The sequence below is a fragment of the Telmatherina bonti genome, assembly GCF_933228915.1.
Source record: "Telmatherina bonti genome assembly, chromosome: 19".
NCBI classification, from domain to species: Eukaryota; Metazoa; Chordata; class Actinopteri; order Atheriniformes; family Telmatherinidae; genus Telmatherina; species Telmatherina bonti.
In genome coordinates, this window is record NC_136617.1 from 4,885,949 (window position 1) to 4,900,791 (window position 14,843).

The following is a 14,843-nucleotide window of genomic DNA, read 5'->3' on the forward strand; positions in this document are numbered from 1 at the left end:
TATCATCATCATCAGCCTCAGATAACAGATAATTCATTTTTAACCCTTAAAGTTCCATTAGATCTCCTTGAGGTCTTCCTCTTCTACAATCAGTAACGTTGGTGTGTAACGGTGATGGTCATGTGACCCTCCAGCTGGTCTACGGAGGTTTTCCAGCAATTCTATCCATCCAGGAGGTTTACAATCCAGACACAACATGTAGGGTTTATTCAGAGACTCTAGATGGTAAATCCACGATCCATGATAACACCATTATTTTCATCATCCCTACCATGTTGCTAAGAGACCTCTATTTTCACCTTGACATGATGATGAAGACACTTCCTGTCAGACTTTCCACCAGAGAGCTTAAACTGCCGATAACGTCCAATCAGGAGCAGCCAAAGATCAACAAGTGATGAGAAAAGCAGGAAAATAATGATCCTCTATAGCTGGAATAAAACCTTAGTATTAGCGACGGCCTTAGCATTAGCATTGGCCGTGTCTTAGCATTAGCTGTATCTTAGCATTAGCCGTGTTAGCATTTGCTGCCAACCTGAGAGCCAATGAGCAGGTGAATAGACTACTTGCTGCTGCACGCCATCCTGGTTTTTATGACCCGCTAATGGTGTTGCAATGCTACTTCGTCCAAAATTTCTTTTCTTTGTTTTTTCTTCGCACAAGCTCAGATGTGCCAAATAAATAAGATATGGCAAGGTGTATATGCTGGCGGATATCAGGAGAGGTCTAGGTGTTAAAATGATTTCTCAGTCAGATTAAATCAGATAAAGCCAAGAAGACGTTTCTGATGTGTCTGAGTTGGTGTTGTGCAGATAACAGGTAAATAGTAACAGGAATAGGGTATTTATACTGCTACATCCATCCATCCATCCATCTTCTGCTGCTTATCCGGGGTCGGGTCGCGGAGGCAGCAGCCTAAACAGGGAAGCCCAGACTTCCCTCTCCCCAGCCACATTTGCCAACTCTGCGGGGGGGATCCTGAGGTGTTCCCAGGCCAGCCGAGAGATATAATCCCTGCAGCGTGTCCTGGGTTTTCCCCGGGGTCTCCTCCCAGAGGGACGTGCCTGGAACACCTCACCAGGGAGGTCCAGGAGGCATCCTGACCAGATGCCAGAGCCACCTCAACTGGCTCCTCTCGATGCGGAGGAGCAGCGGCTCTACTCTGATCTCCTCCCGGATGACCGAGCTCCTCACCCTATCTCTAAGGGAGAGCCCGGCCACCCTGTGGAGGAAACTCTTTTCAGCTGCCCGGATACAGGATCTTGTGCTATATCTATTCATAAATCATTTAGCATTGTAATCTGAGTGTGGGACTGTCCTGAGCACATCATGCTGAACTGGGATTAAATGCTTCAGCTTTAAACAAAATGCTGTTGGACAAACAGCAGACACTGGCGGAGTTTCAATGTTTAATGTGTGTTTTAAAGGTTCCCCCTTTGACCTTGCTGAAGTGACACGGAGACCTTATTTACTGTTCACATCATGCGTTTCAGAAATGCTTTTAGCTCGTCTTCAGATCTCCTGAAATTCATCTGCCAGCTTTAATGTGTATTGCCTGCAACAATAATCGGGATAATTAATGAGATCCGGAGCACAGTTGCATTTGAGTCCACTGCCTCCGTTGACTCTGACCTGCAGAGAAGTTGAGATGCCTAACTGGAGCAAAACTTTCTCTTCTGGCCCCAGACGAGGCAGCGCTCTCCATGTATGCCTTCAATATTCTTTAAAGGAACATTTAATAATAAACATTAAAAGGAAATAAAATGTAATGCACAATGTTGAATCTGAAGGAGCTAACATTCAACAGCAACCTTTCCCCGCAGGTTTGGCGAGGAGCTCTGGCTCGTCTGCGGTGCCGGCGGATGCGCGCCATTTACGCCATCATGGGCTGCTACAAGCGCTACAAGGTGAAGGCCCACTTCTGGGAAGTGGAGCGGAGCTTTGCCAACGTGAGGACAATGGGCGACTATGGGAAGAGCGTGGTGTGGCCGACGCCGCCGGCAGCTCTGTCCCAGTTTCACAGCATCACGGTGACGCTTCACCGCAGGTCAGAAACATGCTCCTCTTCACCCAGCTAAATAACGCCCAATTGGCAACTTGAAAATGAAGCCAGAAGCTGCATTTTCAAGTAGGTGTGCTAATAAGCGTCCAGTTTTGTCGCCATGTTCATAGAAGTATCCTTGTGTTTTTAACAGGAAGCGTCTTTTCAGTTATTAGATTATGTTATCAAAGGTCCAGCTTTCTTTTGTGAAGCTCAGGAGAGGCAGAGATTGAATACTGATCATCCACCACTGTAGATATTTATTTAATGAGCTCGTCTTGTTTAGTTCTCTTAATTTCATGTTTCCCAAAGGAGAGAAGGGGAGATGTCATCTTTTTATTAGACTCAATGAAATAAAAACAGTTGGTGTTTCGGGTGGTACAGATGTTGGGTTGTTAGCTGCAAAAGATGCTAACAGCACGTGTGACCGGCGTTTGCACAGTGCTAACTACTTTTGCGCTTTTATGGTTGCTCATTTTCCCCTTTGCTAAAGGCGGACACAGGAGTAGCTGTTCTTTCGGTCACGACCAACAGCTCATGACCATAGGTGAGGGTAGGAACGTAGATCGACTGGTAAATCGAGAGCTTCGCCTTCTGGCTCAGCTCCTTCTTCACCACGACAGACCGGTGCAGAGTCCACATTACTGCAGACGCCGCACCGATCCGTCTGTCGATCTCGCGCTCCATCCTTCCCTCACTCGTGAACAAGACCCCGAGATATTTAAACTCCTCCACTTGAGGCAGGACCTGACTCCCGACCCGGAGAGGACAATCCACCCTATTCCGGCTGAGGACCATGGTCTCAGATTTGGAGGTGCTGATTCTCATCCCAGCCGCTTCACACTCGCCCGCGAATCGCTCAAGTGAGAGCTGGAGATCACGACCAGATGAAGCCAACAGGACCACGTCATCTGCAAAAAGCAGGGACCCAATCCTGAGGCCACCAAGTCGGATCCCCTCAACACCTCGGCTGCACCTAGAAATTCTGTCCATAAAAGTTATGAACAGAATCGGTGATAAAGGGCAGCCTTGGCGGAGTCCAACCCTCACTTATGGACAATCCATGACGAGCACAGAAGTCCAATAACAAAACACCATTTGGGTTCAGAGGGGGGGGACCATGCCTCCCAATCACTCCCTTCTAGGTCTCACTGTCATTGCCCACGTGAGCATTGAAGTCCCCCAGCAGAACAAGGACTCCAGAAAGGGTGGGTACTCTGAACTGCTGTTCGGTGCATAAGCACAGACAACAGTCAGGACCCGTCCCCCCACCCGGAGGCGGAGGGAAACTACCCTTTCATCCACCAGGGTAAACCCCAACGTACAGGCACCAGGCTGAGAGCTGATGAGAATGCCCACACCTGCTCGGCGCCAGGGTCAGCCGAGGATCGAACCGCCAGGGTGGTACCGTGGATACCCCTCCACGTCTCCACGGTACCACTCCTTGGCATGCATAGGCTTATTTTGCTTTGAGGGTTTAAGTTTATTGTAAATCATTGCATTCAGGTTTTACTGACATTAATCACAACATCCCAAACAGCAGACATGTCTGGACTGAGTCTGGGCCACTCTCTGGACTTATGGCGCAGGAACAACACTGGCAAGTGCTGTGTGGGCCAGTAGTGGTCCAGATGTTAGTTCCCCACCTGGCTTGGATTATGGCAAGTCCCCGGATTTCAGTTATTTACCTGGAACTTTACCAGCAGCTGTGAGTTGGAGATGGAGAGCTAACTTGATGGGGTTAGCTTACATATTTATGCTAAGCTAATTGTTTCAGGTAGTTGTTGGGCTAAAGGCCTTTACTTTAACCAGCTCAGTTTGCAAACCGTTTCCAAATAGTTTGCAAAAACAACTCAAAATAAGTCCTGATAAATAACTTGGTTTTTATTTTCTACTTAGCAACCAGCTGTCTGATTCTCGTCATCAGGTGGTGGGCCAGACAAATCGTGAAGAACATCCCTCCATCCGACACACTGGAGGTCCGGGCCAAGGTGGCGGCTCTGACGGCACTGAATGGCGAGAGGAAGGACTGGGGAGTCGGCCGGGCCTGGGAGCAGAACTACCTGGCAAACGTGAGTTTAGGTTCCTCCGTCTGCTTTCTGCACATCCTGGATGGAACCAGATCTCACTTCCTGTTGCTTTTCTGATGCTCTGTTGAACCTTCGTCATGTCCACATGACTACATGCTGCCTGCCGTGTGATTGGCTGGTTGGATAATACTGTAAACAGGAATTAATCTGTTCGGAAAGTCCACATTTTTATGTTAATCCATCCATCTTTCTGTATTTTAAAAATGAAGTATTTTCTTCTCCAGTCTCCTCCTCCTGGATAGAAAGAGGGAAACTGTTTCTTCTCTGGCTGGATGATTAACCACAATGGGTGAAGCAGTAAATGCTGTCTGAATGAGTCGCAGTGTTCAGGACCTCAGAGCAGCTTCAGGCTACGAGGCGTGATCAGGAGAACACGTACATGTGAGCCACTGCAGGCTACGAGCCGTGATCAGGAGAACACGTACATGTGAGCCACTGCAGGCTACGAGCCGTGATCAGGAGAACACGTACATGTGAGCCACTGCAGGCTACGAGGCGTGACCAGGAGAAGACGCTACTGTTGAACACAGACAGTATAATGAGTCCCTCAGTTGCCTCATTTAGCTGCTAATCTGGGATGTTTGGTGGCTTTGAAGTCTTCCGGGACCGCCGGCAGGATCCGATCCAGTGTCTTCCTCCACGAAGGAAACTGGCTGTCCTCCTTCAGGTCTCCTTCAGAATACTCTGCAGGATCTGGATCTGCAGGATCTTCAGGATCTGGGTCTGCAGGATCTGCAGGATCTGGGTCTGTAGGATCTGCAGGATCTGCAGGATCTGGGTCTGTAGGATCTGCAGGATCTGGGTCTGTAGGATCAGCAGGATTTGGGTCTGTAGGATCTGTAGGATCTGGGTCTGTAGGATCTGCAGGATCTGGGTCTGTAGGATCTGCAGGGTCTGCAGGATCTGGGTCTGTAGGATCTGCAGGATCTGCAGGATCTGGGTCTGTAGGATCTGCAGGATCTGGGTCTGTAGGATCAGCAGGATCTGGGTCTGTAGGATCTGCAGGATCTGGGTCTGTAGGATCTGCAGGGTCTGCAGGATCTGAGTCTGTAGGATCTGCAGGATCTGCAGGATCTGGGTCTGTAGGATCAGCAGGATTTGGATCTGTAGGATCTGCAGGATCTGGGTCTGTAAGATCTGTAGGATCTGCAGGATCTGGGTCTGTAGGATCTGCAGGGTCTGCAGGATCTGAGTCTGTAGGATCTGCAGGGTCTGCAGGATCTGAAGGATCAGCAGGATCTGGGTCTGTAGGATCTGCAGGATCTGGGTCTTCAGGATCTGAAGGATTAGCAGGATCTGGAGGATCAGCAGGATCTGGGTCTGTAGGATCTGTAGAATATGCAGGATCTGGGTCTGCAGGATCTGTAGGGTCTGTAGGATCTGGGTCTGCAGGATCTGTAGGGTCTGTAGGATCTGGGTCTGTAGGGTCTGCAGGATCTGTAGGGTCTGTAGGATCTGGGTCTGTAGGGTCTGCAGGATCTGAAGGATCTGCAGGATCTGGGTCTGAAGGATTTGGCTCTGTAATGTGAACCTGTCTTTGGGTGTCCAGACTTGGACTGGTTTTCCTGCATATTTAGAATAAATATTTCCAGCTGATCAGGACCATGTTGGATCTCATGCAGCTCGGTGGTTCAGGTCGCCCAGATGTTTAGTCTGGTGACGAGATGCAAAGTCTTTGTCTTTTCATTCCAGTCTTCCTGTCTGCAGGTTCGGGACTGTCCTCAGACCAGCTCCACCTTTATGCGGGCGTCCAAAGATCTGAAGAACAAAGACAGCTACAGTCAGGTGGTCTTCTCTGGGTTCTGTAGGAAGGTACGTTTTTAGTCTGCAGGAGTTCCTGTGTTCCACGTTCCTTTCTCCTCCTGTATCAGCCTTCTGAGGACGAGGAGGGAAAGGAGGAGCGGGGAGGTTTTCCTCTCCTTCCTCCTTCTCATCACCTCCCTGCAGCGATACGAGCTGCATCTCATCCCAGCCTGCAGAGGGGCTCAACACATCCTCCTCCTCATCGTGGTCTTCCTCTCTTCTACAGGTGAACAGATTCAACAAGAGCTCAGACCGAGCCCTGCTGGTCACAGACAAGTTTGTCTACAAGTTGGAGCCGAGGAAGGAATACAAGGTCCTAAAGAGGATTCCTCTGGATGCCGTAAGGACACACGCATATTTAGAGCTAAACCTCCTCTAAATAAAGGCAATGTGTAATTCTGTGATGGATATGTGACCCCACAGCTACTGCCTTAGTGTTAGCTGGAACCTTAGTTTTAGCTCCATATTAGCATTAGCTACAGCCTTAGTGTTAGCTGCAACCTTAGTTATAGCTCTGTGTTAGCATTAGCTACAGCCTTAGTGATAGCTGCAACTTTAGTTTTAGCTCCATACTAGCATTAGCTACACCCTTAGTGTTAGCTGCAACCTTAGTTATAGCTCTGTGTTAGCATTAGCTACAGCCTTAGTGATAGCTGCAACCTTAGTTTTAGCTCCATATTAGCATTAGTTACAGCCTTAGTGTTAGCTGCAACCTTAGTTATAGCTCTGTGTTAGCATTAGCTACCGCCTTATTGTAAGCTGCAACTTTAGTTTTAGCTCCATATTAGCATTAGCTACACCCTTAGTGTTAGCTGCAACCTTAGTTATAGCTCTGTGTTAGCATTAGTTACAGCCTTAGTGATAGCTGCAACCTTAGTTTTAGCTCCATATTAGCATTAGCTACAGCCTTAGTGTTAGCTGCAACCTTAGTTATAGCTCTGTGTTAGCATTAGCTACCGCCTTAGTGATAGCTGCAACTTTAGTTTTAGCTCCATATTAGCATTAACTATAGCCTTAGTGTTAGCTGGAACCTTAGTTTCAGCTCCATATTAGCATTAGCTGCAACCTTAGTTATAGCTCTGTGTTAGCATTACTTACAGCAGAGGTGTCCAGCTCCGGTCCTCGAGGGCCAGAATCCTGCAGGTTTTCTATGTATCCCTGCTCAGACACACCTGATTCAAGTTAATCAGTAGTAGAGCTTAATCAGTTGTGCATGTCATTGGCTGTTTGATCCATTTAGTGGAAGCTAGATGTGTTGGAACAGGAATACATGGGAAACCTGCAGGACAGCGGCCCTCGAGGACCGACTTTGGACACCCCTGACTTACAGCCTTAGTGATAGCTGCAACCTTAGTTTTAGCTCCATATTAGCATTAGCTACACACTTAGTGTTAGCTGCAACCTTAGTTATAGCCCTGTGTTAGCATTAGCTACCGCCTTAGTGATAGCTGCAACTTTAGTTTTAGCGCCATAATAGCATTAGCTACAGCCTAAATGTTAGCTGCAACCTTAGTTATAGCTCTGTGTTAGCAATAGCTACCGGCTTAGTGTAAGCTGCAACTTTAGTTTTAGCTCCATATTAGCATAGCATTAGCTACACCCTTAGTGTTAGCTGCAAACTTAGTTTTAGCTCCATATTAGCATTAGCTACAGCCTTAGTGTTATCTGCAACCTTAGTTTTAGCTCCATATTAGCATTAGCTACAGCCTTAGTGTAAGTTGCAACCTTAGTTTTAGCTCTGTGTTAGCATTAGCTACAGCTTTAGTGTTAGCTGCAACCTTAGTTTTAGCTCTGTGTTAGCATTAGCTACAGCCTTAGTATTGGCTGCAACGTTACGCTTGTTCCATCCTCCACAAGAAGCAAGAATTGAGTTCTTGTTCTCGAGGCTGCAAGGACAAGAAAAAACTTTTTTTTTTTGTCAGGTCCATCCATCCTCCAGGAGAAGCAGGTCTGAAGTCGGGAGGGATCACTGCAGGGGGCGATGCCTGGTGTAATAAACCCAGTTGTTGCCTCCACCAAGGAGGTTATCTTTTTTCCGCCATCTTTGTGCTCAAGATAACTCAAAAGGTTACGGACGGATTTTTATAAACATTTCAAGAGTTGTTGGAAATGTGAAATTGAAGAACTGATTAAATTCTGGTGGTGATCCTGATCATCGTTTGGATCCAGGAATGTTTTAAAAGGATTCTTTAACATTGTGCTTGGCGGACGTTTCCGCTCTCCGAGTTTCTAGTTTCATATTTAACGAGCAACTTCATCCGCGGCAGGGCGGGCCGTGCACGCGACTGGGTCCGAGTGTTTTAATGCTACATGTAAAATGTTGGTACTTTCTCACCACCCTCAATCAGCTCTTTTATCAAAACAATCCGTTTTACCTGCAACAGTAAAAACGCGGAAGCAGCAACTCCGCTTCATGCTTTCTCCGTGTTAGCCACGCCCACCTCACATGTCCGACCAATCACACGATATTTCTCGGAGCCCCGCAAGAAAAAAGTTCTGCCAGCCCGCTGTGTCGAGAACTGTCTTCAAACACATCCGCGAGAACAAAATGACGTCATCTCATGGAGGACGGAACAAGCGTAATGTTTAGCTCTGTGTTAGCATTAGCTACAGCCTTAGCATTAGGTAAGTGCTAAAACAGAAGCTAACTGTTGAAAGTGTTGAAATCATAGACCGTATATGAAAGATGGACGGAGCCTTTGGTGGTTAAAAGTGAAGCCTATGCGGAAGTGCATAGAACTACAGTTCCCCCTTCATCCACTAGGGGCTGCAAAACAGAGCAAATCCCCATAGACTCCCATGTTAAAAAGACCAACTTCACATAGAAATAAACAGAAATAAACACGTTTACAGCAGGAAGAAACATGTTTACAGCAGAAATAAACATGTTTACAGCCTGGTACAAAGATCCATTTTATGTTTAATAGGTCAGGTTTACCTTCATGACAACTGTGGGGGGAATGAATTTTTTTCTAACTCGCCCGTTTAAAAGTAATTTAATCTCAAAGTTCGGCATATTTTGGGGCGTGTCCTTTTGATTGACAGGTACCCGATCTACCGCGTCAAGTCAGAAGTGACTTAACAACGTGACGTAGCTTTAGCCTGCTTACCTCCATTAGCTGGTTAGCTCCTGTTATCTCCGGGTTTGCTCGGTTAGCTCTTAGCTACAGAAAGCTCGGAGTTCGCTCCTTGTCAATCATCCACCATGATGCTCACAGCCCCCTCTCAGCTTCACCTCTTTGCCCATATTTGTATTTTCCGGGCGAGACTATGCGCATGCCAAGATGGTGATGGTAGGAACCGCCCACCGAGCTTCAATTCAGCTCTTCAGAAACCTACGGGTGACGTCACGGAGGCTGCCTCCATCTTTTATATACAGTCTATGGTTGAAATGAAAACAAGTGTTTCTGCTGTACTTTTTCAATTTGGTCATGTCAGATAAAACACATTTTGAGAGCATAAAATCTTTTTAGTGACATTTCAGAGGTTTATTGAAATCTTTCCATTGGCAGTTCTTTATTGCAATACATATAGGTTTTGTATAATTCTACTGGTAATGGAAACTAGCTCTTTTCAACTCTTACCATCAAACTTGGAAGTCAATAAATATTTTAAAATATAACAGTCATGCTTTGACTGGCTTTAATTAAATCAAATCCTAATCAATAAATTCTGCACTGAATTCTGCATTCAATGCAAATGCAGGATTCAACAAACCCCTGACTTGTGTGTGCAATGAGGATAGACAGGATAGATAGATTTTAGGGCTGCTAGCTCCTGATGCTTCATCTGTTAGCAGCTGATGTTAAAACTGTTAGCAGCTGATGTTAGAGCTGTTAGCAGCTGATTTTAGAGCCATTAGCATCTGATGTTAGGGCCCTAACCAGCTAATGTTAGAGCTGTTAGCAGCGGATGTTAGAGCTGTTAGCAGCTGATGTTAGAGCTGTTAGCAGCTGATTTTAGAGCCATTAGCATCTGATGTTAGAGCCCTTACCAGCTAATGTTAGAGCTGTTAGCAGCGGATGTTAGAGCTGTTAGCAGCTGATGTTAAAACTGTTTGCAGCTGATGTTAGAGCTGTTAGCAGCTGTTTTTAGAGCCATTAGCATCTGATGTTAGAGCCCTTACCAGCTAATGTTAGAGCTGTTAGCAGCGGATGTTAGAGCTGTTAGCAGCTGATGTTAGAACTGTAAGCAGCTGATGTTAGAGCCGTTAGCAGCTGATGTTAGAGCCATTAGCATCTGATGTTAGAGCCCTTACCAGCTAATGTTAGAGCTGTTAGCAGCGGATGTTAGAGCTGTTAGCAGCTGATGTTAGAGCTGTTAGCTGCTAATGTTAGAGCTGTTCGCAGCTGATGTTAAAGCTGTTAGCAGCTGATGTTGAAGCTGTTAGCAGCTGATGTTAGAGCTGTTAGCTGCTGATGTTTAAACTGTTAGCAGCCGATGTTGGAGGTGTTAGCAGCGGATGCTGGAGTTGTTAGCAGCGGATGTTGGAGCTGTTAGCAGCGGATGGTAGAGCCGTTAGCAGCGGATGTTGGAGCTGTTAGCAGCTGATGTTAGAGCTGTTAGCAGCTGATGTTGAAGCTGTTAGCAGCTGATGTTTAAACTGTTAGCAGCGGATGTTGGAGGTGTTAGCAGCGGATGTTGGAGCTGTTAGCAGCGGATGTTGGAGCTGTTAGCAGCGGATGTTGGAGCTGTTAGCAGCGGATGTTGGAGGTGTTAGCAGCGGATGTTGGAGCTGTTAGCAGCGGATGTTGGAGCTGTTAGCAGCGGATGTTGGAGCTGTTAGCAGCGGATGTTAGAGCAGTTAGCAGCGGATGTTAGATCAGTTAGCAGCAGATGTTGGAGCTGTTAGCAGCGGATTTTAGAGCTGTTAGCAGCTGATGTTAGAGCTGTTAGCAGCTGATGTTAGAGCTGTTGGCAACTGATGTTGAAGCTGTTAGCAGCTGATGTTGGAGCTGTTAGCTGCTGTTGTTTGAACTGTTAGCAGCGGATGTTGGAGGTGTTAGCAGCGGATGTTGGAGCTGTTAGCAGCGGATGTTAGAGCCGTTAACAGCGGATGTTGAAGCTGTTAGCAGCGGATGTTAGAGCTGTTAGCAGCTGATGTTAGAGCTGTTAGCAACTGATGTTGGAGCTGTTAGCAGCTGATGTTAGAGCTGTTAGCAGCGGATGTTAGAGCCGTTAACAGCGGATGTTGAAGCTGTTAGCAGCAGATGTTAGAGCTGTTAGCAGCTGATGTTAGAGCTGTTAGCAACTGATGTTGGAGCTGTTAGCAGCTGATGTTAGAGCTGTTAGCAGCGGATGTTAGAGCCGTTAACAGCGGATGTTGAAGCTGTTAGCAGCGGATGTTAGAGCTGTTAGCAGCTGATGTTAGAGCTGTTAGCAACTGATGTTGGAGCTGTTAGCAGCTGATGTTAGAGCTGTTAGCAGCGGATGTTGGAGCTGTTAGCAGCAGATGTTAGAGCTGTTAGCAGCGGATGTTAGAGCTGTTAGCAACTGATGTTGGAGCTGTTAGCAGCTGATGTTAGAGCTGTTAGCAGCGGATGTTGAAGCTGTTAGCAGCGGATGTTAGCGCTGTTAGCAGCTGATGTTAGATCTGATTGCAGCTGATGTTAGAGCTGTTAGCAGCTGCTGATAGAGCTGTTAGCAGCGGATGTTGGAGCTGTTAGCAGCTGATGTTAGAGCTGTTAGCAGCGGATGATTATTTTAAAAAATGCCCTTTTAGAACTATAAAATGTAAAAAAATGTATAAATGTAAATCCCATTTATGGTGCTAAGAGTACCAATCAGCTGTAAAAAATAGGTTTTTAATCTTTTTATTTTCTATTTTTTGACACTTACCTTCACAAATGGAACCAGTATTTATGTTAATAATTTCCTGATCATGAAACATTAATAACTAAAGGAAGCATGGTTGATCAGATATTTAGGAAACATGGTGGAACTCTGATGAATAAGCTGGGCAGTGTTCCCTCCTCTGAATAGGACAGGTTGTCCCATCGTTTGGCCTTGCAGATGCCGGGACATCCTGCTCAGTGTATAGACATGGGATTAACCTGAGTGAGCTGGGGGCTGTAAGAGGCTTATAGCTGGAGAGAGCACCAACACACCTCGCTTTCCGTCTATCGGCTCCTCTCTGACAGCTCTGCGGGAATTCTTTCCTCCTGAATCCTTCTCTTAGCTTTCCTTTGCTTACCTCTTCCTCTAGTGGCCGTAAATCGGCACATTACTGTAACTGGGTCATGGCTCATGACTTTCTCCTCGCTGCACCTCCACACGTGAGCCGCCGGCAGCCTGGAATAATCCTGCCCACCTCGTTCATGTCATGACTTTTGATCCAGGATATAGTTTGCTAGTAAATTCTCAGGTATTATACGTTGATGTGATAATCCACCACACTTTCATATCAGAACTGCAATCTGTGTCAACGAATGTCAGCAAATGTGGGCAGCTGTGTCTGCACTTCCACTGTCATGAAATACTCCATCACGTTAAGAAACACACACTTAGAGAACCATCATTCTGCTCAGGGAATTATTCATTTGAAACTTGGAGGACAGTGGCCCTCCAGGACCATGACTAGGGCTCCCCACCCTGGAAAAGATCCTTCATCTAAGAACGCCATCAGCTCGTTCCTGATATCTGGAACTCCCTGCTGGTTCAGACCAGCTTCTACACGACCAAGGAGACAAAATCATGGAAAACGTTGGAAGTCTAGAACTTCCTGGTGTTGGGATTAACCCATCTGGGCATCCAGATCTAATATCTGATTAAACATGACGTGGCAGCAAAACACAGAGGGTGCATTCCCATCAGAATATTCCCCTGGACTGGTCCACGATCAGACTGGGTTCAGTTCGGGACCAGGATCGCCTGCTGGGGTTGGGTGGCCGGGGATAACATGGGGATGATGAAGATGATGTGGAATGATTGTTACGTTGCCATAAAAGGTCCAGTTCTTCTTCATATGTCTAACGACGTCCAGTGTAGGGGTTCCTGAACGCAACATGAACACACCACTCTTCAAATCGAGTTAGACCGATTCCCAGGGGGATGTCCAAACAAAAATACCTTTTACTTTACAAGAGGAAGAAGGATTTCACAGAAACTACTGATCTGAAAGTAAGTCAGTGTTAAGATGTTTAAACGGGACCTTAAAGTGAGCAAACGCCACAATAACAAAACAACAAACCAACAAAACAAATCGTGTGCAACTTACCTGTTCAAAAAGAAAAACTAAAACAAAAACCGGTTTCTACCTCCATACGTAGCAGAAACCGGAGAAAAGGCAAAGAAAAGTGGCAGCTCCGTTTGAGACCATTTTGTAGCAACATGGACGCCTCGTCAGCAACACTTTAAACCAATCAGGACCAACTTGTGTCTTTAGATGCACAATCTGACCGCAGTCAGAGGCTCCCGCCACGTTTTATGGTCATGTGGTCACATTTGCTGGTGCAGTGCAGGCGAACTCTGAAGTGGGGCCCCCTGGTGGCGTGGACGTCCCAAGCAGCTGCTTGGTTGTCTGCCTGGGGACGGCTCTGCAGGCGCCTTACTGTTTGCTTCACTGTAAGATGCTCTTTATGACAAACAGAACCAGACTTAACACATATTTAGGTTTATTTTTAGTTTTTATAAGAGTGTTGGGTTGGTGATGACGTTTCCTCTCCACAGTTTACTGGTGTGAGCGTGACCAGCGGGGTTGATCAGATGGTGGTGCTCCACACGTCCTCCCAGGATGACGTCCTCATGTGTCTGCAGCGAGGCCAGCTGTGTCCCAACCAGGACCGAGTGGGCGAGCTGGTGGGAGTGCTGGTGGATCACTTCACACGGTCAGTCACTAAAGTTTGCTAGCTTAATCTTGTTGGCTCCAATGCTCCTCCGAACGGCCGAATCGTTGCTTTAATAGTGAACCGCTAAATACTTTCTAAAAACAACTGAAATGTGAAGGGAAACGTACAGCGGCCCTGAAGCGTGCACTTCAAATCACAAAAACCACAGCGACAAACTGAGATGAACTACATGAACCTACCAGAGGAGGGACCAGTGGGCATCATGAGAAATTCCTTACGGCATGACAAGCTTCTCAGCATCACATGAATAAACAGCTGAAAGTGTGTAAACGCAGCTTCATCGTGTCATGTTGTGAATGACTGGTGTGAAACACGTCGCTGACGTTTACTTCATCGCTGCTTATAAACCCGATTCACTTCAACCCGCCGTGCTTGTGTGTAGCGTGTAATCTGTGTGTGTTGTCATGACGACCAGCCGCTCTCTGTAATGGACGACCTCCTGAAGATTTACTCTGCCTAACTTCACATAGTTATTTTAACTGGTTTATTTCTGCAAACCACACCTGATCCACATGTAGTTAACAAGTACACACATGTAGTTAACAAGTACACACATGTAGTTAACAAGTACACACATGTAGTTAACAAGTACACACATGTAGTTAACAAGTACACACATGTAGTTAACAAGTACACACATGTAGTTAACAAGTACACACATGTAGTTAACAAGTACACACATGTAGTTTACAAGTACACACATGTAGTTCACATGTACACACATGCAGTTCACATGTACACGCACATGTACACGCACATGTAGTTCACATGTACACGTGGTTTACATGTACACATTTGTAGTTCACATGGACATGCACATGTCGTTCACATGGACACACATGTAGTTCACATGTACACGCACATGTACACACATGTAGTTCACATGTACACACATGCAGTTCATATGTACACACATTTGTAGTTTACATGTACACGCACATGCAGTTCACATGTACACGCACATGTACACGCACATGTAGTTCACATGTACACGCACATGCAGTTCACATGTACACGCACATGTACACGCACATGTAGTTCACATGTACACACATGTAGTTA

General features: G+C 46.4%; 1 protein-coding gene across 1 annotated transcript in view; it reads left to right on the forward strand.

The window, feature by feature from the left end:
• The window catches only part of myo1g (myosin IG), a gene marked incomplete at its 3' end in the record, with an annotated part of 142,690 nt that overhangs the window by 116,180 nt on the left and 11,667 nt on the right, over window positions 1–14,843 (forward strand). Inside the window, exons 16-20 of the mRNA XM_079258826.1 lie at window positions 1,824–2,047; window positions 3,969–4,113; window positions 5,839–5,943; window positions 6,161–6,274; window positions 13,603–13,760. Coding sequence (XP_079114952.1) covers window positions 1,824–2,047; window positions 3,969–4,113; window positions 5,839–5,943; window positions 6,161–6,274; window positions 13,603–13,760 — 746 coding nt within the window. The remainder of the gene's footprint in view (window positions 1–1,823; window positions 2,048–3,968; window positions 4,114–5,838; window positions 5,944–6,160; window positions 6,275–13,602; window positions 13,761–14,843) is intronic.